Source organism: Simochromis diagramma, unplaced genomic scaffold (genome assembly GCF_900408965.1).
Source record: "Simochromis diagramma unplaced genomic scaffold, fSimDia1.1 OVJJ01000646.1, whole genome shotgun sequence".
Classification (NCBI taxonomy): domain Eukaryota; kingdom Metazoa; phylum Chordata; class Actinopteri; order Cichliformes; family Cichlidae; genus Simochromis; species Simochromis diagramma.
This window is the reverse complement of record NW_024387279.1, coordinates 4,958,410-4,979,649: the sequence shown is the minus strand read 5'-3', so window position 1 is coordinate 4,979,649 and position 21,240 is coordinate 4,958,410. Positions and strand designations below refer to the sequence as shown.

Sequence of the window (21,240 nt, the reverse complement as noted above, 5' to 3'; positions counted from 1 at the left end):
TCTCAGAACAGAGCGATTTCTGAAATATACACATCTGCTGCACACTTCTTTCTTTTTTTCCCCCCTCCACTTTGTAATTTGCATAATTTGTGTATCTAGAAGTCGCACTATTCCATCACATAGCCAACTGTATGTTAATGTTATGCACGTATGATTTTTAAACAGTAAACAAACAAATAACATTGCGGGAAAAACGACTCTGGAGGGAGGTGAAGTCTTTGCGCTTCTTCCAAGATATGACATCATTTCACAAAGTACGAGCTGCCAAGTATAATTGCCCTGCTGGTAAATGGAGGAGACACAGCTTCCCTCCCTCCCTGTTTCTAGTATTTGATTCTTGATTCACATACCCAATTAATTACATCTAAATAAAGCTAACTAAAAGACAGCTAACAAAAACATATCAAAATGGGCGATAGAGAAAAAAAATTAAAGAAAACAATTTGTCTGTACAAAATCAATTAGGATTGAGGGTCAGTGGGTCATTCATTTACTGGTTCAGCATAATTACCTGTTTTCTTTCCCTCATTTACCTCTTTATTCATCTGGGACACTGATGTCCCTGCAAACCAAACGAACACACTTTTTGTGATTATTCAAATTAAACATCGACTCCTGAGAGAAAACGTCTGTCAAGCTACAATGCGGCAAAGCTAATATGCTCTAAAAACAAACTCCCCCGAAGCAAAATGTGGAAATTCTATTAGATGTCAGCCTACATAGTGTAAATTTCAATTTGCTTTGCCCAATCAGGTGATAAATAAAGGGTTTAAAAAAAGAATCAAATTAGAAATCACAATTTGATCTTGTGGAATATGAATTATGATGAAAATCTGCTGAGGCGCTTCTACTTACAGTATGCCTCCATGTCATATGTGCTGCGAGAGGACAGGTTACAGCAGTACTGTTGCCCCGTGGCTACAAATCATTGCAGCTGCTTCTTTGACTGTCTATCAAGGAGGCCGCATCCACTCATGTCTGTACCGTCTGCTATGATTCACAGCAGGAGGAAGGGGGGAGGTGAGACAGAGGAGGAGAATCATGGCTCACTTTAGATATTCTCCCCTTCTTCTAAAAGAAAGCTGTAAAGACATTTATAAACTGCACTGCGCCTATATAAAGCAGAAGTGTTGGTCTTTTAATAGACAAGGACATTTATCAAAGAGCAGGCTCAGTTTAGCCTGCCTGCAGAATATCACATTAACACTTTGTAAACATCCACCCATAAAGATAATTATTTTGATTGCAAGACTCTTTCGAGGCTTTCCTTCCCCTCCTCAACATCTGGTGAAAATATGGGGCAAGTGCTGGCTTTCTGGCTCCTGCTCAGGTGGTTAAAATAGACTGCACACATGCACGTATAAACAGAGCGGTGGTACATTTTTTCCTTCTCTAGCTTAATTTTCTTTTCTTTTCTTTTACTTGTGGCAAGTCAGCGAAAAGGCAGAAGCTGCCAGGAAGTGAACCTTCTTCTCTCCAGCCAGAGAGGCTGCTGGGATATGCCTGGACCTGCAGCTGTAGTGAGTATTAAGCGTGATGCTCTGACAGGCAAGGCACGGGCTGTTACAGGTACAAACGGCAACTTTTTCCTCCCATTATGAGCCAACCAGGACTTGGACTCACCTGCAGCTGAAATGCAATGCAATGCCAAAAATGGGCTATCATCTGGGAGTTGAGTACAGAAAGTCAAATGTAATGTTAAAAAACAGCCACTTCTGATCAATAATGTACTCTGTAGCTGTTTAGTTTTTGTTTTTTTTCTATATTTCTTTGTGATCCTGGTTGTGTAGTGGAGCCAAATAAAGGAGCGAAGGCCTCAAGAGTGGAACAGAGCATAGGAGATTGTGATAATTGACCAGGATGCTGCTACCATGGAGTCCCCTGTCCCCTCACCTTCAAATCCCAGCGGCCCCGTTTTCAATTTAACACAAGGCTTGACCAGATTTCACTCATTGCAGGGCTAAGGCACATCTTTGACACTTTTACATTAGAAGCACAGCTTTCTGCTGATTAAAAAGCGTCTCTCTACCTCTCTCCTGCTCTATGGCGAGATGTAATGTGAGAGGGGTGTCCATTTCCTGTCCCTCCTTTCTTTCCAAATCAACCACAAATAACTCACAGCCTCCTGTGCCTATCTTGATTTCACTCTGGAAGATAAGGACACCATTTATTGTTTTCATTGAGCTTGAGTGCTAAGACAGAGAGCACTAAATTACTCTCAGATCGAGATAAATGCACCACAAATCACTAATTCAATCCATCTTCAATGCTGGTGATGCTTTGAAGAGAGGGGGGCTATCAAAAGATCACACTGTGAAACCGGAATCTGGTGGTGTGATACTGGCTAGAGACCTCATCAAAATGACAAGAAAAACTAACTGTAACCTGAGTTAGAAGTCCCCTTGGAGAGGCAGAGGGCTGCAATAATCTGTTTATGTGTTAAAATAGGAAATTCTCTTTTGTGTGACTCCTTCAAAGCTCTATTAGGCTACGTTCACACTGCAGGTCTTAATGCTCAATTCAGATTTTTTGATCAAATCCGATTTTTTTTGTCTGCTTGTTCACTCTACGAATAAAATGCGACAGCAAACGCGCTCTAGTGTGAACGCTCAAAGTGGCCCGCATGCGCAAAAGAAGATGCCACACACAACGCGCTCTGTTTAGACCCAGAGCAAACAGTATTGTTTGGCTGATGGCCCTTAATATAAAGACTTCAGACTTTACGTTTCCCAATTTTTGCTTTAAGTTATTTTGTTATTTACATAATAATGTAGATAACCTAATAATCATCCTTATTGCTGTTTTAGAGGAGCGGTGCTTCAAAGGATAGTTACAGATTTCTGTCAGAATCTGCAGATTATACAGTACAAATAAAAAGTTCACGTTTCTCCAACGTTGTCTTCCCAACAGTTTCACTGACATCTACACTGGATGGCCAGGAAGCGTTCGCGATGTCTTCTCCGGCGCTGATAATTGGCGTCTGTCTTGTGTCAGTGACGTAAAAGACGCATTTAATGCGACATGACCGTTCAAACATCAGTCGCTTTCTAAAACATCGGATATGTATCGGATTCAGTACCACATACGAAAGTGACCCAGATCGGATTTGAAAATATTGGATTTGTGCCGTTCACACTGTCACACCATGATAGGATATGGGTCAAGAAAATCGGATTTGATGCGCTTTCGCCTGCAGTGTGAACTTAGCCTTAGACAATGAGTGGATGAACTCAAGGACAGTGTATACATGTATAACAACGAGCTGGAAATGTGTGTGAAGAGAACCTCTGTTCCCGCTAGTGGTGGGACGTTGGTGAGGGGCCGCGGAGTGGAGAGTATTTACTGATGCGGTTATCTTGTTCTTTGACAGGCAGAATCACTCAATCAGCCGCCGACGGCCGGGTTCAGGCAAGCATTACACGCACATCCCCGTACTTGAGGAGAGGAGGCGTCAGCCGAGCCAGATCTGATCAACAAATGCAGTTCTCCTGTGCCACAGCTATCTGAGATGATGATGATATTATTTGGAAGTGAGCAAAGTGATGGAGACAGCACGGGGAGAAACACAGAGAGACAGAAGGAGACAGAGCGAGACCTGAAGGTGGAACCTCCTGTAAGGTGCCACTTCTTAAAGGCAAAGTGTCTCTCTGCTGCAAAGCAAGGAGATAACATGCTGATGTATTCTAATAAGATGCCGTGCGCCTCACCAACACTCCCTTTAGCAGATCAAAGAGCCAAACATTTAATATGTTGGGCAAAGTCTTGCATTAATTATCAGAAACTTGAATTAAAAATAAAAACTTGTCTGTCCAGTGGAGTTACATACCAATTAAAAACACAATCCTAGCCGAGTCCAAATGACATTTCTAATGATAGCTTTTAAAAATTACTGACATGTACATGTTATTAAAAGGTTAAAGAAATTTGCATTTAGCAATGAGGAAAAAATAAATATAGTGTCGAGTGTGCAGATAAGAGCTCAGTAATTAGGAGGAGGCATTGCAGTGGTGGAAAACATTTGAAGAATAAACCTGGAATAGTTTGCTTCTTTCTCTGTTGCCCTACAGATATTTTACATTATTCAATCCAAAATACCATCTTTCTGATTCTAACTTTTCTTTTGCATGTTAATGTTTAATAAGAGCCCTTGGCTATCTATGGGCACAATTATTAGATATCCGCAGAGAGAAATTGAAAAATTAATCATACTCTCAATTTTGTACTTCTGTGATCCATTGGAAATGGCTTTAAGAGGGGGAAGCATCTCCCCTGTCACGGGCTTCATCTAAACACAATCAATATGCTGCCAGAGATGAGTTGCTTGTGCAACCAAGACAATTGCGTCAATACTGTAATTAACTGATTATTTATATGTTGGCACTTGTCCTGATGCGCTGCCAAACAGAAATGCTTCTCTCTCTTTCCTGGAACAGAAATACTGAGTGTGTGGGGTAATTACCAAAAACATTACACAACTCTGTCAGCCTTTATCACCCAGGAAGTTGTGTCATATATTGGCCACCTTTTGTTTGATGACACATGCTAACACACAATCAAACTACTTAAAGTGTCATACAGGAGGAGCACTGAGGGTTTTTTTTATATTTAACAAAATAGCCAGAAGTCTTGCTGTAAGTTCTTGAGATCTTGCATGCTAATATAATGTACTGAATATAAAATATGCCACTGTGCAGACAAAACCACATTATTTGATATATTCCCACACAATACAAAGTTTTTAAGTGGCACTTTAGCTTTTGAAAAGGAACAAACAGAATAAAATAATGTAATATGCAAAATAACGATAGCTAAAATTTCACTACTGCCTAAGGTTTCCCATAAAAGACTGCTTTTGATGTACAGTCCTTTCACTGTGTGTTTAAATTTCAAATCAACTACAGCACACATGCGATTTAAAAAATATCTCTTTTTTCTGTTTGGAGTAACAACTGACATATGATCTACAAAAGCGCCGTAACCAACTGCATCAAACAACATGCTGGAAGCCTGTCAGGCCATGTGACCCTTGGTGAAGAAGGCCCTCTTTAAAATTCTCCCAAATACATCTTTTTATTTTGTGAGTGGTTGTTTTTGATATTTACAGATGAAACAAATGGAACTTGTGGGGGCTCCATCAGTGGCTAGTAGGGCTGTTCGATATAACGATATATATCGAATGACGATATAAAAACATCTATCGTTTCATTTTACGCTATCGTTTGTTTCGTGGTGTCGCAAAATAAACTCTTTACAGCAATATTTTTTCATCCTTTTGACGGTCACTGTAGTGGCTATATTAATTTCTTAAAGTTCTCTCTTTCTCTTATATTTAATATAACCACACTACAGACGGACAAGCGCCTGTTTTTATGCGTTGTCGTTAGCAACAACGACGGTAACAGCATCGCGTGTCCGCTTGTTTATGTTCCACATAAACCTTTCACAATAAAGCTCAAGATCCTGTTGAGACTTTTCAAAATAAACTGAATCACGTGAAAGAGCAGGTTATTTACGGATGAGAAGTAAAAAAGAGCCGCCAGGTGCTAAAAAATAAACTTTAGACTCAAACGTTAGAACAGGCTTTTCCCCGCAGCACGCCGTGTAATAAATACTCCCAAAGAAAACGGCGGCCGTTACAACTTATGTCTAAAAATGTATCGTTTCATGCATCGGTTAAAACACTCGACTCCAGGCAACATGACGCGCAGCTGGAAACACTTCTCGCAAGTCGAGATTCACAGAATTTACAGAAAATGTCACATTTTTGTGATTTATATCGTTATCAGGACGATAGAATTCTTATATCGGGATATGAGATTTTGGTCATATCGCACAGCCCAAGTGGCTAGATAGATTTTTATTTACTTTAAATGAAAAGAAGTGCAGTTTTGATCAAGACTTCCAAATATGTCAATGTTACAAGTTAACCTGGTTAAAAATACATATTTTTAAATAACAGGGGGGTTTTACATGTGAATCCGTGAATTAAAACAGCTTCGGTGTTTAAGAGTACAGAATCCAGATCAGAGTTTTAGTGCACAACATGCACTGAGACCTGAGTAAAGGTTACTAGTTTCAGGCATTCTGATTTAAAGAATTGGACAGTAGCAGTAAAACCAAACTCACATGTCTGTCTAACACGGCAGTAATGTCAAACAGTTGAGTGTGCCTTGGACTAAATCCCAGCTCACCTAAATGGATTAATAAATTGTTGCCAGGAGTTAAATGTGTAACTGACACATTAAAGCGTGCATGGGTGCCAAGCCATCTAAATCATGCTCGTGTTTAGTTCTGTTTCTCAATGAACCACAGTTACACTATTGTTTTAGGTTTTACACTTAGCTTGGCCATCTGAGAGAAATTACTTGTGTTCCTCGTGTCAGTGAGAACAAGACCCGTGATGGATCATGGGCTTCTCAGTACGCTCCTGTTGGCCTTACTCAATTTCCCCTGCCATGCTTCAACCGAAACCCCCCATCCCACCCACAGACAGTCCACGGACAGAACGGTGTCCTCCTTAAACAACTCTTTCTTTAACATCTGCCCAGAAGCAGTGCTGCTGCCTTTTGTCCACTCACTGTCTCCTAAGGCATGTCATCCAGCTCTAATCAAGCAGAAAATGGTCATAAATATTTCTTTCTGCTAGATTTCACATTCACATTTCACGCAGGGACATGATATTTTCCCCCCCTACCTCCAGGGAGTACCTAATGCAAAAAACAGTCACTTATATTCAAGGCTCATGTTCCTTCAGTCAAATGCAGAACATATTTCCCGTTTGCAGGGAAAAACAAGGGGGGGAAAGGGAGGGAGCAAAGAAAAAAAGCAGAGGAGGGAGACATAAAGGACTGTCTTATTTTCTGTGCCATTTACTGGCTAGTACTTTCACAGCCATCCCATTACATCATGTCAAAGATTGTAAACAAGCAAATAACAACAGCGTATCAGAGACCACAGAGAGGGTGCAGCACCCATTGTCCTGGAGGTCTCTCTGTCACCAGCTAGGGAGGGAAAAAACATTTGTTTTCATAGTTCACTTAAATAATATATATCTTTCTTTATAGAGAGAAAAGGTCTGTGCGAGGATTTATTTGAACCATTGTCTCTGGCCTGGCTAAGTATTTATGGCACATGTCATTCACAGGATGCCGAGGTGCCATCACTTTTATTTATGACAAGACATCCCATCATGCCATTTCATTCTCTAAATGGTACACAGCTATTCACCAGTGAATACCGGCCTGTACCATTTTTCTCTCAAATAGAGGCCATGTCATCGCTGAACGTGCACAGGGGGTTGTTATTAATCACTCATACACACTTTGATGGGTGAATACATGTCAAACAATCAAATTTACTCCAAGAGACCTATACATGGTGTGGCTGTCCATAGATATTTGCTTCAATGAAGGCTCATTTGATCATCAGAACTGGTAGTTTATCATATTTTACCCTCCGTGCAAAAAACATGGCTGTCAACTTTTTTAACATATAACAGAAACAAGGAGTATACACTGTGCACTGGTGCTGTACTGACTGAAAGGTTACATCTATCTATCTATCTATTATAAAGGTCAGTCTTCTTGTCATGATGACTATATCACAACCTGTGAAAACAGTTGGATCGTGGCTCTGACGGCAACGTTCCAAACATCTGACGAATCAACCTTGATCATGTCATCATTAGGGTTCTGGGTCCCAAACGACGCTACAGATTTAAAGCCAAAATATCTTGTCCAGTTAAAAGAAACAAATCTCCTAGATTAACTTCATGTAGTTAAAAGCAGATTATAGTTGTAGTTGAGTTTCTTTTCCTCAATGTAAACACATCTGTGCTCGTTCTGCTTCACTGATCATTTTTCCCTGGCATGATTTTTTCAGGTCGTCGTATTAACTTTGGTGAAAATAAAGCAAAACTTTAAGAGGTTAAGGTAATGAACGGTCTCTGCGCTCACTTCTTTTTAAGCCATGAATATCCTTCTTACCTCCTATCATTTAGCTTAGACTTGGTCTTAAATACTGAGTCCTTGGGAAGCACAGTTGTTTCAGGGTACTCCAGGGAGCAATATCTGCAGTCTGTGTGCCAACAAATGGCAGCAGGTGGCATTTTGCTACTGTGCAATCACCTAGCTACTGTTAGAACTCTAGGACTTCCTCCTCTGTCACCCAGCATAACCAGGACTTGAAGCCAGATGCCAAGGGTGAACACTGCTGTCTATTACCCGCACTGTGCCAAGAGATTATGAATAAGATATAAAAGTCAGGCTCACTACAGGCTTTTCACATTAGCCCGGCTGTGTAAGGGGATGCCCCCTATGCATACATGTATACAAGCAAGTGCACGTGCTTGCAAGTGTCGTGCACACACCTCCACATGCACATGCACTTAAACATGCATCCATACATGCACGTGCATCAATATTTTTCATGCACATACAGACTCTATCTGAGGCAACTCTACCTTTGTAGAGACATCTTTTGCACACCCAAAAAATGCCTTAATCTGCAACAAGGATTATTGGAACAAATAAGTGTTTTAAAAGGGGAGAGTCCCGGTTTCAATTTCAATAGCTCATTTAACCCTTATCTGCCCAAATCCTTAGGGTCCATTCTATGTTAATTGGATCTACATTGCACAAGCATTGGGGGTGTTAACAAGCACAGGCTATGAATATTAATTACCCTGAAGTTTTCTGCACAGGAAAGACTTCACTGATACATATTAATTCTATGAAGTTTTTAAAGTAGTGCTCTCATTAAAAATGAATAGGCACTGCGCTTGAATGTTTTCCCATGAGGAATTGTGCATCCTTAAGTCTATCCCTAATAAATTGGGTCAGATTGGATATCCTTAAAGAACAGCATCTCCTTAAAACGGGATTATTATTCAACTAAATGTAAACATTCCAATCGGGTGAAGAAAGGGTTTTGTTTAAACTGTGTTTTGACAATGGCCATTAAAGCTAGTCATGTCTGAGCGTGTACTTTCCCAACCACAGCCTCCTGAGGCCCTGTTAAAACGGTTACTTATTTACAACACTAAACACACAAGTTGTTCAGCTAAACAGTGCTAAATTACTCTGTTTGCCTGAATGTGTGTGTGTGTGTGTGCACGTGTTTCCGTGTGCAATGATTTGTGTGTGCATGTTGATGTGGAGCATTCAGAAGCTGTTGCTGGCACTACTTTAAATAAAACATTGAGGATGCATTAGTCCTCTGGCTAGCCGAGGCCTCTCTCTCTCTCTAAGCCATTTAATACTGAACCTATGTGTTTCCCTGTCTGCCTCCAGCCAGCTGCTTCAGACACCTGCTCAAAGTTTAGAGTTGCCCACTTCAGCACAAACACGCACACCATGGCCATCAAAGATGATCCGGGCACCACACAATGAGAGCCACTTCACTCTTCCTAATGATACCAGCATACACTTGCATCATTTACATGGGAGGCATTTGTACGTCCACACTTCCTTGACAACATTCCACAATTTTTCCACTAGGACAAACAGTGTGTTTCAACTAAAGACTGAGGATGCACCCAATTAATATCATAAATCTGGTTAGGATCGTGATACTATTCATCCATGCTATTTTTATGGCATGGATGAATATCTTCACCATTAGATTACTAAATGTATAAGAATACCAGTGATAAGAGAAACTGGTTCTCTTGTCTACACTGAGAAAAGTGAAGCTTCTGTGTCATTTAGTTGAACTGAAGCTTTACATTGTTGCAACAGAAAACTGGGATTTCTGGGTTGAAGGTGTTTATTTCACGTTAACTAAATTAAAAATCACTTACCATGGGAAAAAATCAACAAAAAGCCTGTAGTCTGTAGTGTCAGTGTCAAGCTCTAAGCATCAGATCAGCCAAAGAGACAGGTGGACTCTGTGTTTTTTTTGTTTGTCATTTATAGCTCATTTGTATTCAGATACACTCCAGGGAAGTGTAAGGAATTTCTGTTAGATTGTATTGGGAAGGAACAGACTTTAATATGAGAGAAATTCGAAATTAGAACCACAGTATCTGATTTTTCTGTCTGTCATATTCATTTTATTTAAGTAGCCACTGTTTGCACAGTGTTAGAAACATTGTTAATGTTAATGGCTGTTGCATTACCTATCTCATGTTTTAAAGGTGAAAAGGTTTTAAAAAGAGGGGTTTGGTGAGGGTGGGTGGAGGCTGGGTAGGGAAATCAGTTTTGCTTCATTTCATCTGGTCTGTTTTTTGTTTTTTGTTTTTCTTTCTCTTTATCAGCTGTTGTGTAAATAGAACTGAAGTCTTCATTGCTTTATTTTGTAATTTTTATTGTATTTTTTTTTGCACATAAAAGGGAGCTTTTTTTTTTTTTTTTTTTAAACATACCATAATAAATCTGGTCCTTCAAAGAAGAATTTATTTGTATTTCTAGCAAGTTGATTGTGACAAAACCTTGGTTTTACTTTAGAGAAATCAGCTCTCGCTTTTGTTTTATAGTGAATTCTGTGGAGTAAAAATAAAAATAAGTAACATTTTGAACAAGGACATAAGAAACCAATTTTTAATTATGTATCAGTAGAAACTCTATTTTATTACACTGACTAAAAAGTTGAAAGAACTTAATAAAATTGCTTGTAACAAAATTACAGTGTCCGAAGAGTCCAAAGAACAAATGTACTCAGAAAATGATCTTTTTAGTTTGTTTCAATGTACATTTATGATTCTGGAAAAATAAATATTTTTGGCTTATTTTAAATACACAGTTACAGTTTTTATTAAATCAGAATTATAGTCTGAGTAAAACTAATAAATTTAATTGTAACACATTAGAGTAATTTGATTCAAAGTAACATTTTTTTCAGTGTATGTCATTTATTTTTTTAAGTTTATATATATATATTTTAAATTCTTTGTCTTTTTCTTTTCTAATAGCAATTTTAAAGGTCCAACACATGCAAAAAAACTTTGTGAAAATTTAATTATTTACCATGAATCAACTTTTGACATGGCTCCATTAACATGTTTTATTTTATGTGGGTGTAAAAAGAAAAAAAAAAACCTCAAACCTCTGAGCTACAGGGAAAGACGAGCGAGTGTGTTTGAATGTGTGTGCGCTTCTAAGTGTGGCCATTCTGATTACCACAATGTCAAACAACTCCTGTAATCCCCCTCCTGCTGCCCACATAGGCAGGGTGTGTAAACAGGATGTCGACCCAAGCAACAGTCAACTATTTTAAACTCTGGGTTTCAGCACACATGTAACCTGGGCTTCATCTCTTGTCAGTCGGACAGCAGCAGCTGGAGGTAGACTCAACAAAATGGATGAGTTCATAGGCTGTTTTGGAAAGCATCCACAAGCCAAAAATGAGGTGCTGGGTGGTTTACCTCTTGAAAGCTCACTAACAAAACCTGGGTGACAAGAGGATATGAAAAGTTGCACCTAGACTAAACACATTTTGTTTTCAGATTTATAAATGTGTGTAAAAGCGTTTAAAAAAGAGATACTTCCACTGAGGGAAGTGCGAGCGTTTGTAAAAATGGTCAGGGTATTTTCAGAGACAGAGAGTTTGCTTTTTTTCCTTTAATAATTATTTCCCCTTTTTTTTCTCCACATAGCAACGCTTTGCTGTTCAATTTTCACCTCCATCTGTGTGATTATTAATCAGATCACACATCAATTGCCAGAACCAGCAAAGAAATTCAGCCTGTAATAAAACTGTCATGTGCTGTGGTATAAAGACAGATGTTGCCAGTTGTGTGATAACATAATTAAACTGTTCTGTGAGGGATTCCATAAAATTATTCAAATTGGACGAGCACTATCATTTTACCAATAAGCAATTTAGGGCAATATGCAGTGTCATAACACTGATGTTATCCTCTCTGCCAGATTTTCCAATAAGCCCGAGCCTTTGCTTGGCCTCCTGTGACAGTATGAACAGTATACATGAAGATACGTGAGAGCTGCTAGAGATGCTGGAGTGTCCTTTCAGTGTGATGCACAAACCGCTACACCACGAAGCCACTATACTGCAGCCAAGCGATTGGTCAAAAAGCACACACACACACAGAGAGGACGGCTTTGTCATTCATGTGAAATATTCAGCATTGCACTGCACACGTCTATCTTATTCTGCTGTAGAGCAAATACAGAGATACTGGCAGGAATTCAATTCAAAGGCGCAGCGATAAGGGTGCGTTCTTCTTGTGTAACAGTGTATGTATTTCAATCTGGGCATAGCACGCTCTCTCTTTGCCCTCAGCTCTGCTGCAGAGTGCATACGATTAGCAGAGATCTGAGGCAGAAAATGCTCTCTGGTCTCCTCTCTGACCTGGTGCTGTTAACTCTCTCAGTCTGACCATTAGCCCATAATGTGGACTGGACGCCCAAAACCAGCAGGTCCTACACTTAAAGGCCTGACCTTTGTAACTCTATTCTACATGAGCATATATATACTATTCACGTCTGTGTGTGCGTACCTGTGTGTGTGTACTGGGAGAGCAAGGCTAATCATGGAACACTTGGCCATCAGAGAACAGTTAAGATTTGCAGTTCCACCTTCACAAGCCCCCACAAGGGACAGTGTATGATTTGCATTATGCAAGCAGAGGATGTGTGCCCACTCAGCTCTTTCTGTGGCCACTGTTATGGTCGTCAACCTCACGAAAGACACCTCAACCACACAGGCAGAGAGGAGGAAAACGAAAGAAGTAGCTAGCCGGTCTTATCTTTCAATATGTAGAAAATCTTTAAAAGCACTTGTTGGACAGGGTATGTTAGATGGATGTGTATGCAATAAAAGAAAAGCAGTTATTAATCAATGTTTTAGGTATTTTCTCTCGTGTGAACACCAGCCTAAGTTTATTAAAAGGACTCTTCTAAAGGACAGGATATTAATATTTAATGCTCTACAGTTGCATCACACGAACCAAATTCAGAGCGAAAGAGTAACTCGTGTGTTTAAACAGGTAAGATGCTTTGCTGAAAATGACCACACATCACAGGAAATGTGAATATCGTGAAGACAGCAGCTCTAGAGCTAACAGGGTGTCCTTGAGAATATTACTGTCACCGTGCATTTATGTGACAACTACAGCTGCACAACACCGTTTCCTGTTGCAAAATCATTTAAATCACAAAACAGGTTATTGCAAAACTTTTTCATACTATTGCTTTTGTTTTATTTTCGCCCCTGCAGTATCTTCACTTCCTCATGTGGATAACGTTAAAACCACAACTTCTGCAACACAAACAAAAACAGAAAGCAAATAAACAGTGTGGTTCAGGGGTGCAGACACGTGTGCTATGAAAAGAAAAAAACTGCACATGCTATAATAGAGACATTTATTAATAATACATGGGTAACAGTGAACACAACGAGCACAGCAACAAGATGCACAACAAATGTTTACAAGGGCACCCAGTTGTCTAACTATTACAACACAACAGACAGGACATTGAGTTCCTCCTATAGAGAAATCTGCTGAATTTCAACAGCATCTTGGGGGAAAAAGAGAAGAAACGCAACACCTTTTTCACCCTAAAAAAATATTTGACTTACTAATAGACATGCTTAATTCAAGCTTATGGTCCACTTCCCCCAAATCTGACTAGTCAACAAGATGAATTCCCCTGTCAGAATCAAGATGATCAAACAGATTACAATTATTTCATCCCCCATCTTTATTAATGAGGACTGTCTTTCATAGTTATGTTCCCTAATAAGAATAAATGATATGCCACTGCCAGGTTTGTTGTTCCGGCTCACTCGAGGGACTCTCAGACATTTGCACTTTGAGTCTGAAAACATTTTAGATTGATTTTTGCGTCACCTAAAGGGGTAATGGCACCTTGCATGTGTTGTGGAGAACAAAGAACGCAGGAAAAAAAACTCTCAGTGTGTCAGTTAGAGGCATATTAGTGCAAGCCACAAATAAAACTTAAAAGAACGACTGTGAAATGTCACAAAAGTAAAAAGTTATCGAGTAACTGAGTGAAGATCGTAATGCCCCGGGGACAATTAACATGGTTCATGGTGCGTGAGGGAAAATCCTCGGCTAGGCTAATGGGAGAATAAAAAGACTGCCTGCCTGTCTTGCCAGTAACACTACCATGGTAAGTAGCCTATCAAAGTCCAGTGCCAGGAGCTGAGAGTGAGACATCTCGTCCTTCGTTCCCATCCGGGCGTCATTTATCACAGGCAACAATTAATACACCTCCCTGCATGCGGGCCACACAAATTAACCACTGGATTTGTTCAAACGGCATGAACCAGGAATTATTTCCGCATTTGCTACAGTAGAGAAAATGTTTCCGCAATATATGGAAGCAGGATGGAGAGAGTTGCTGGTTTCTCCTTTCTTTAAATGCCAGGGCAGATGCTGGAGAGCAATAGTTCTTTTTGGACGACTTGAAAACAGGGAGCATGCTTGGACGACTGGCTCTATTCTAGTGGGAAGGCTTTATTTCCATCCCTTGTTGGTGTCAAGTGCACATCCATGACATTTTTCTCGTCCGTTCTCTCCCTCTCCCCTGCCTCGCATTTATCAAAGTTGTAACCCTGTTGTCTTTGCAGAGCGAATCAGAATGTGCCCCTGGCAAAGAATGAAGGAAAAGTCAACAGGAATTAAGTTTCACTGCAACTGTTTACTCAACTGTGGCCTGCAGTTATTGAAATTTTATCCATGGTTTTGTGTGACTACTGCAGTAATGAATTCAGTATGGCTGTGATTTTCTCACTGACGACATGCTCGTTCGGAGCTGGAAAAAAAGATGGGTGGGAGGTGGGGTCTGGGGTCTAGCTGGGGTAGTGGGGATGATCTGGAGAGGCCTAAAGGCTTCACAGACTAAGGCTGAGAATCAGAACACACACTGACTCATCCTTTGTACTTACTGAACAATCAACACTTCTTCTGCCACTTACAAAGAGGAAATGGAATTAACAGGGGCATCTTGCACCAAAACAAGCACCACACTTCTAAGATGACGACACCTAAAGCATTATTTTGCTTTGAGTGTATGTTTGACCAATTAATTATATTTACATACACCCATACTCGACAATAAAAAGGGAAAAAACAAACATTTTTTTAAACAATTCCAAAACCATGACTACTGACAAATAGTGACCTTACAGGGTTGTGCCAGTCCAAAGCCCAAAAGCTCCTGTAAAATTAGTGACTTATTGTTCCTGATTTTACAGATAAATAAATGCTAAACAAGTTAAAATTTGTAGTAAAGAATCATGCAAACGTTATGACTTCATTTAATTTGACCTGTTCAATGCTTACATGGATTAAAACATCCCTTCTGATATATCAATACATGGTAGTTTCCCTTTCGCGGTGGTACTGGGAAATAAGTCCTCCAGTATCTCTGTTCTCCTGTGTGCAGAGCTACAGACTGGTACCCCTGCTGTTCTGCCTGTGCTAGCACATGATCAGCAATTAGCATTATAGCGAGGGGAAAGTGCTATAAGTGCATATAGCTGGTGTTACAAAGTTCCTGGCAAAAGCCCTGGTCATCTTACTGCTGAAGTGAAACCTGAGCTGCACATCTGAAATTTCACAATAAAATTTATGTTATGTCTAAACATCACCTAAAATGCCAAGCAATGACTCTTTAAACGGCTAAGCTATTTTGTCCTATTATCAAAATGTTCCCATCATTTCCGAAAAACAGAACTGTTCATCAGTAGCCAAATATCACAGCATCAGAACACCGTGATGATTGTGTTCAAAGATGATAAATGATAATACTGAGTTATTGCTCAGCTCTATGTGTTACAATGCCATTTCCCTCTTGTTCCATGCTACAGCTTTGTTTGCCTCCCTGTAAAAATGCTGATGGATGCGCTGTGACAACAGACAGCGGCACAGAGCCGTGCATCATCACCAAACAGCTCCTGACAACAACCCTAGTTGTGCTGTCGCAAAGACCAAGATAGTAGAAGACACACTGATCTTTTCAGTGTTGTTTCTTTAAACGCAGTGTCGTGTGCCACACATAACGCTGACACCAACAGAAAGAGCTTGTCTGTTTGCCTCAAGTCTGAGATGGTGAAAATGTTTCGGCTTCACTGACGATAACGCCGGCGTCTGTCTCCTCACCTCATTGGTTAGTACAGCAGAGTGTGGCATTAGTTGTGAGTGTGAGGTGTGTTTACAATGAGCCGGAGGAAAACGCTGTCATCCAATTGGATGTCACAGTTCCTTAACTGTCTACAAAATCCTGTGGCACCTACATACTTAAAATATGTCAGAACATCATAATAAATATTTGATAGAAATGCAGATGCTGCATGCTACGATAAACACGTTTGCAACCAAACAATCACACAGAAAGAGCACTCCTCGTCTTTTAAATATTCAAAAAGGGGCCTCAGTATACATAAATAATAATAATAATGTGTTTATGAACTAGATGTACTTTGAGGAGGAATTAAATATTAAGAGGCACTTTAAGAGGCGGATCGGCCTGCTGTTGACATGGCTTAATAAAGTGAAGACAGGTGTGAATGGTCTACCTGGTGCTGCTGGAGATGCAGGAAATCTGCTGCAGTCACTTCCGCTGACGGCGTGGCACTTTTTGGTCGCCCCTCTCTGGGTACTCCCTCCACGCTCGCTCCTCCATTCTCATTGGCTGGGCCGTTGCTCGTCGCCTCCGTCCCAGATTCTTGCATCATGACTTAAAAACCTGAGAGAAGGCGCAGAAGAAGAGAAAACAGGGACAGAGACAGAGAGAAGCAGCTGTTAAAACACACTGCAATGAGGTCGCATTTCAACTGTGGGCCAAACTATAAACATCTGTCATATTCTTCCCACACAATTTCACTTTTGTTGCAGGTTTCCCTGTTGGTTTGTGCTTCCCCGTGTCTTGTTTGTTTGCGTGTAGCATATGCAATGAGGCAAACACACACACACGCATTCACAGGCTGCCTCTAAACACAGTAATGAACAGCTCCTTTGTTTTGTCTTTTCCAGTGCAGATCCTTTACAGATGACAAGTCCATACCGGGCAGGAGAAAAGCAAGTGGGTTTTGTTTGTGTTCTCCAGTATAGGGTATATGGAGAGCGTTGGGGGGGGGGCATGGTGGAGGGGTTGGGGTTCGGCACACATGTAGAGGAACCCAACCTGCGTTGAGTGAGAGCAGAGGAGCCCAAGAAAACACTGGACCTCCAAAACAAAACACTTTCTATGGAAATGGATATATTTACTTGCATGGCTCCCTGAAGAACCACGGCAGAATGGCTTTTTAATGGGAAACAGAGCGACTGTGTGAGGCCTGCCAAAGGATCTCCATGAGAAACATCCAATCTGAGGCTGAACGAAAACAGTCAAATCCTTGAGGGGTGCTCAATTAACACCAAAACACAGGTCTGAATATAAATAAATCCTTTTGCATTGGAAAAAAATGTTGACTTTCATAACTTAATCTAACTGAAAAGGGTAAAATACAAACACTGGCAGTAGTTTTAAGCACCACTGCACGCTTTATGTAAAATTATGGCAGCAGCAATCAGTGAATACACAGCTATTTGCTTACAAGATATGTCCTCAGTTTTGTTTTTGGATACACAAAAGCCAGACAGACATGCCATCTATCCCAGCACACCCCCTCTGTCTCTCTGGGGATAAGTGCCAGTGACACTGGTGCATATCTGTGCCTGAATTCCTCAAATCAGTGGAATGATTTACAGCTATTGTGTGCTGGTCACAGGCTTCATTGCTGCAATGCATCTATTCCAGGGCAGTTAATGAAGCTGACCAAGTCAGGCAGAAGCAAATTAACTTGGCTGATTAATTATTTATATGAAGCAGAATAAATGCCTTTAAAACACTGGGCCTCATCATGAAAGAATGTGAAAGTGGAACTAAATGCAGATTTATGGTGCTGCATTTAAGGCATGTAATAGGAAGGCCAGTCTGAGTTTATATGTGCTCAGGTACACATGCACAGCGTCTCCAGAGATCCCATCTAAACAAGATGCAGACGCACACCCAAGGGACACACACTCAGGCTGACAGACAGGAAATTGGGGTTGACAACTTGTCACAAAAGAATATTTACAGAGCAGAGGTGAGATAATAATCTAGAAATGGGATTATTTAAAAAAATAAACAGTGGTGTGAGGAGAACTGCTCTTTCATAATCTGTTTTTTTTTAGGGACAGGCTCGTAGCTCACTATCATCAGCAGCAGTTTGGGGCTAAGAGGAGCTAAAACTGTACCAGAACACAAAGCAAACTCCAAAGAGCATTATAGTTTACATTTCCTCTCAGCCCTCCTCGCAAGAAGCATGACTGAATGAGTCATCTGACACTGTGGCCTGTGCCGGTTCAGTTGTGTGTCACAACGCCCCCACACTCAGGGGCCTGTCTGAGCAGCTTGGGCCCGGCCTACAGGGCCTGTTCTTTGGGCTGGAGCTTGAGCTGGCCCCCCTCTCCCTTCAGACAGATGTTGACCCGGCTCACCCTTCCAGTCTGGCACAGCCTCCCTCCATAATGGGATTTTCTAAACAAGGAGTGAGCAAGAGGAATACTGTGGGATGGGACCCAGCCAGCCACAACTCCATCTACAGGCCCCTGCCTGCACCAACTCCCCTTCTGAGACACCAATTAGAAACACACATTCTCAGGCGAAATTAAATGCCATTTGAAATAAACCATGTGCTGACGTTATTCACCCCCACTTATTTTTCAAATAAAAGATATTTTCCACTTGCGGGAAAAAAAGAGCTGTCTTTTTCTTTTTTTTTTCCTCTCTAAAGCTACATAAGGGGGGGGGGGTAATGGCTATTATACATGCACTGTCATTCCATGCAAAAATTTTCATAATTGTAACGGAAAGGCGTAAATTTCCAAATGCACAGCATCTCCAAAAGTAATCAAGAGAATGAGCCGCGGGGCTATTTTAATGTATGCAAAACTAGTGACCCACAATAAAGGAGAGGAAGGCTACAATGAATGCAAAGTAATGCGCGCATGCTTGCGACCGGCACTGATGAGGGGATGGCTAAAATTAACACCCAATTAATTTTCGAATTGACAAACAAATGAAACCCATAAATCTAGTTTCTCATTAATTTTAGCACAGAATAATTCAAAGCTGCAATATCATGAGTGAAAAAATTGGAGGGAAAAAAGAAAATGGAAAATGGGCATTATCCATCATAAATATCAAGCAGATAGGAAAGAGCCTTATTAGAGAGTTGTGCTGATAACAATGTTAATCTGTGAAGCACTGAGGCACGGACACCATCATCATCAGCTGAGGCCCGGGCAACTTGGCCACGTGACTCGGCCCTGAGTTTGTTTATCTATGTATTTATTTTCACTTTGCTCTGGGGAAAGCCTTGTGTGTGTGTGTGTGTGTGTGTGTGTGTGTGTGTGTGTGTGTGTGTGTGTGTGTGTGTGTGTGTGTGTCTGCGATGATGATGACGATGACTCGAAAAGCTCCAAGTTTTTCCATTTGTTCCATTTATACACCACGTGCAAATTCAACTGTAATTATGGGTCAAGCATCATGCTAAATGGGGTGTAGTTACTCGGTTTAAGAACATATGCATTCGTGGTCCAAACACAAACATTTCAACATAATAAAATACACAAAAGGAGACGTGAGGGGAAAAAAAGAAAAAGAAAAGCTCTCTTATTATTAATGGAGCATGTCAGTTTTTTCGGAGCTGGAAAAAAAGTTTAAAAAAACAAAAGAGAATGAAAATAATGGAAATTCCAGGAGATCAAAACAAGGCAACAACAGTTTGTACAAAGAGAACTAGCTGTGCTGTTGATTATTAGATGCCTGCCTGGTCTTTAGGGGGGAGTTGCTTGCAAAATAAAACAAGTGTTTGGAACAAACACTGGATAATAAAAAAAGGTCAGAGTTCCTGTTTGTTTACAGTTTGTTTTGTTTTCCCTGCTTCAAATGGCATAGGGAGTACAGTACAAACAAGAGTCACATGGGTCTCCCACCTGACCAGACAGGTTGAAGGTTAAGAACAGCCAGCGGGCCAGAGCTCATCACCACAATGGAAATCCAATGCCTGTCCCCCTGTCATGCCTGCCCGGAATTCAACAGCTCAAACGAGTCAGCGGTGGATTCAAGGTAGGGCTGGTCCGCGCAGCTGTGCTCTGACCCTTCTCCGTGTTCTGTTTTTCTCTAATGCTCATGACAGCAAAGCCTCGGCAGCCACCTGCTTCGATTCGCCAAGTTCTCACACAGACGTTGTTTACAGAAGCACACAACAAAAGCACAACATTTCTTGGGTGGGAGATAATGACATACAAAGGAGGACACAATAGGGAGAAGTTCACTTTAGAGCTGTTTAGGTTCAGCTTGGTTGCCAGACTAGACAACACATCGGCGTGCACCAAAGGTGCAACAACAGAATGCTTCTGAAGGTTGCTGAACAGGCTTGTGTTTTGCTGTATTTTGGCTCCTGATGTGAGGGAAAAGTCGAAAGACAAACACAAGCTGCATGTTAAATAATCCATTATCGCAGCCCTCATCACTGATAACAAACTACTCTGAGTATCTCTTGAAAATATTCCACTGGACAACACAACACGGAGAAATTGGGCTAAATTCCAACAAGCTTTATAAACTGCACTCCCACTCCCTCATACATATCATCTCCACACAGCAGAACCACCTCAGTCACAAAGCCTGAAAGTGGATCCAGTTGCCGCTCCTCTTCTGAGAGAAACGAACGGCCGTGGTGACATTCTGCCAAAGGAGACTTCACAGTCAGACCAAACAACCGTGTAATCTTGTCAGCCACTTCAACCAAGTCACAGATAAGCAAAGCATATCTCCAGACCTCTCTGACAATATAGAAGTAAAACACGCTGCACCCACCCTTCTGCAAATAATACCCCCATTGCAAATCCTAGATTTCTGCTCCACAAGAGACACAGAAGTTCTTCCCAGACCTTGTACAGGGTATAAGCAGGCCACTGACACCAGCAAACAAAGCAGCTGTTTGTTTAATAAGTGATTGCTGCCATGGCTACAGTAAACATGAAGAGCAGGGCTTTGTGTTTATGAACAAACACATCTCCTTGCAGGAGCCATTTAATATTAACCAGGTGAAATGATCAGCCAATTTCCTAGGTGACACTAGGGGCAGGCAGAGTGTAAACAGGTTCTAGGAGGGGAGAAGGAGGGGCGAGGCTTTAGGGAATCAAGGTCGATGCAAACGCAGCTTTGACTAGAATAAACAGCGAGGCAAAAGTCAAGATAAACAAAAAGTCATTCTTCT

General features: G+C 40.9%; 1 protein-coding gene across 16 annotated transcripts in view; it reads right to left on the bottom strand.

Annotated features, from left to right (window-relative positions):
* Positions 1–21,240, bottom strand: part of foxp1b (forkhead box P1b) — a 148,498-nt gene that overhangs the window by 64,407 nt on the left and 62,851 nt on the right. For all 16 annotated transcript variants that reach the window (XR_005691739.1, XM_040002994.1, XM_040002997.1 and 13 more), the window contains one exon: positions 16,504–16,673. Coding sequence is in view for 15 of the 16 variants with exons in the window: in XM_040002994.1 (XP_039858928.1) it covers positions 16,504–16,662 (159 nt within the window). In the remaining variant the exon portion in view is untranslated. The remainder of the gene's footprint in view (positions 1–16,503; positions 16,674–21,240) is intronic.